Source organism: Myotis nattereri, assembly GCF_964212035.1.
Source record: "Myotis nattereri genome assembly, chromosome: 14".
NCBI lineage: Eukaryota > Metazoa > Chordata > Mammalia > Chiroptera > Vespertilionidae > Myotis > Myotis nattereri.
This window is the reverse complement of record NC_138089.1, coordinates 28,030,617-28,032,383: the sequence shown is the minus strand read 5'-3', so window position 1 is coordinate 28,032,383 and position 1,767 is coordinate 28,030,617. Positions and strand designations below refer to the sequence as shown.

At 43.6% G+C, this 1,767-nt stretch overlaps 1 protein-coding gene across 1 annotated transcript; it reads right to left on the bottom strand.

Annotated features, from left to right (window-relative positions):
* Window positions 1–492: 492 nt before the first annotated feature.
* LOC308529525 (large ribosomal subunit protein eL39) lies at window positions 493–799 on the bottom strand. The gene has a single exon (XM_081105660.1). It carries the CDS (start codon window positions 773–775, stop codon window positions 620–622), a length of 156 nt encoding a protein of 51 aa, XP_080961786.1. The 5' UTR covers window positions 776–799; the 3' UTR covers window positions 493–619.
* Between the last annotated feature and the right edge of the window lie 968 nt (window positions 800–1,767).

Genomic DNA, 1,767 nt, shown 5'->3' with positions numbered 1-1,767 from the left:
GCATGTGCCCCTACTGGGGATCGTACCCACAACCCTGGCAAATTGGGACATAGCTCCAACCAACTAAACTAACAGGCCAGGGACATTCCTAGCATATTTTAATTTTATTTTTTAAAATATATTTTTATTAATTTCAGAGAGGAAGGAAGAGGGAGAGAGATAGAAACATCAATGATGAGAGAGAATTATTATCAGTTGCCTCCTGCACACCCCACACTGGGGACCAAGCCCAAAACCTGGGCATGTATGTGCCCTTGACCAGAATCAAACCCGGGACCCTTCAGTCCGCAGGCTGACACTCTATTCACTGAAACAAACCAGCTAGGGCCTGGTATATTTTTTAAAATGTAAAATGCCAAAGCAGATAGTTAAAATGGTGATGATATATTTTAAATGCTTATATTCAACAAATTAATTTTTTTTTTAAAGATCTCACATTTATTACTGAATCAACCTTCTATTTCAGGGGGAAAAAATCAACAGAGCAAAATCACAAGTTCATTAATCTTCCAATTAAAATGCCCCAACTGTCCAGACAGTAGCATCTTTTCAATCATTTAAGGGTGTAGGCAACCTGGATACAGCATAAATATGTGAGTCATCTCTCATGTGTGATTTCTCATAGGCCCAGTTTGGTTCTTCTCCAATGTCTCCTCTTCGAGTTGTACCTGATTTTATTACCAGTTTTCATCCGAATCCACTGGGGAATGGGCCGATTCTGCTTTTGTTTCTTGGCCAGGAATCTCTTGATCCTGAAAGTCTTGTGGGAAGACATGGTGAAGGAGAGGCGAACTCGCGCACCTCGATGGCGGAGAAAGAGCACAAATTAATCCTTTTAAATCATAACCCCATTATAACCATAACAGAAATTAATGATGCTTTTTGCAAGATAATTACAGGATTTATTTTAAAACTTAATTTATAGCTGTGGCTGATTGTACTTTTCTTTTTTAAAAAATATTTTAAATTGATTTTTAGAGAGAGGAAGGGAGAGGGATAGAAAAATAGAAACATCTATGAGAGGGAAATATTGATTGGCTGCCTCCTGCATGCCCCCTACCGGGGATCGAGCCGGCAACCTGGGCATGTGCTCTAACTGGGAATCAAACCATGAACTCCTAGTTCATGGTCCAACACTCAAGCAGGCTGATTGCACTTTTCAAAGATGGCTGTGACAATATGTCCCACCCATATGAGTTTCTCTAACCTTGACAGGTCCCCATCAAGAGAAGGAATCTGTTTTCCCTGCCCTTGAACCTGGGTGGGCTTGTGACTGTTTCAATCAGGAGAGTATGGTGCACCTTCTGCATTGTTTGCTAGTGCTCTGAGTTGCCATGTAAGAATTCTGATGACCCTGAGGCCACCATGCTGGAAAGACCAGGAGGAGGTGCTCTGTCAGATAGTCCCAGATAATTCTCTCTCTCTCTCTCCCTCTCTCTCTCTCTCTCTCTCTCTCTCACACACACACACACACACACACACACACACACACACACACACACCACACACACCTTTCAGCCACCCCCGTGGAGGTGCCAGGCATAGGAGTAAAGAAACCACCTTGGCGGTGGACCCTCCAGCCCCAGCCATTGGAGTCCTTTCTCCTGAGGCCCCAGACATCCCGGGGCAAGCTGTCGCTGATAGGTCCTGTCTGCATTCCTAACCCCGACAATCTGTAAGCATCCTATATAATAAAAGACTAATATGCAAATCAACCAAATGGTGGAACAACTGGTTGCTATGATGCGCACTGACCACTGGGGGCAG

Bases quoted from the DNA above. Each gene is read 5' to 3' on its own strand.
- LOC308529525 (XM_081105660.1), bottom strand. From the start codon at position 775: ATGTCTTCCCACAAGACTTTCAGGATCAAGAGATTCCTGGCCAAGAAA.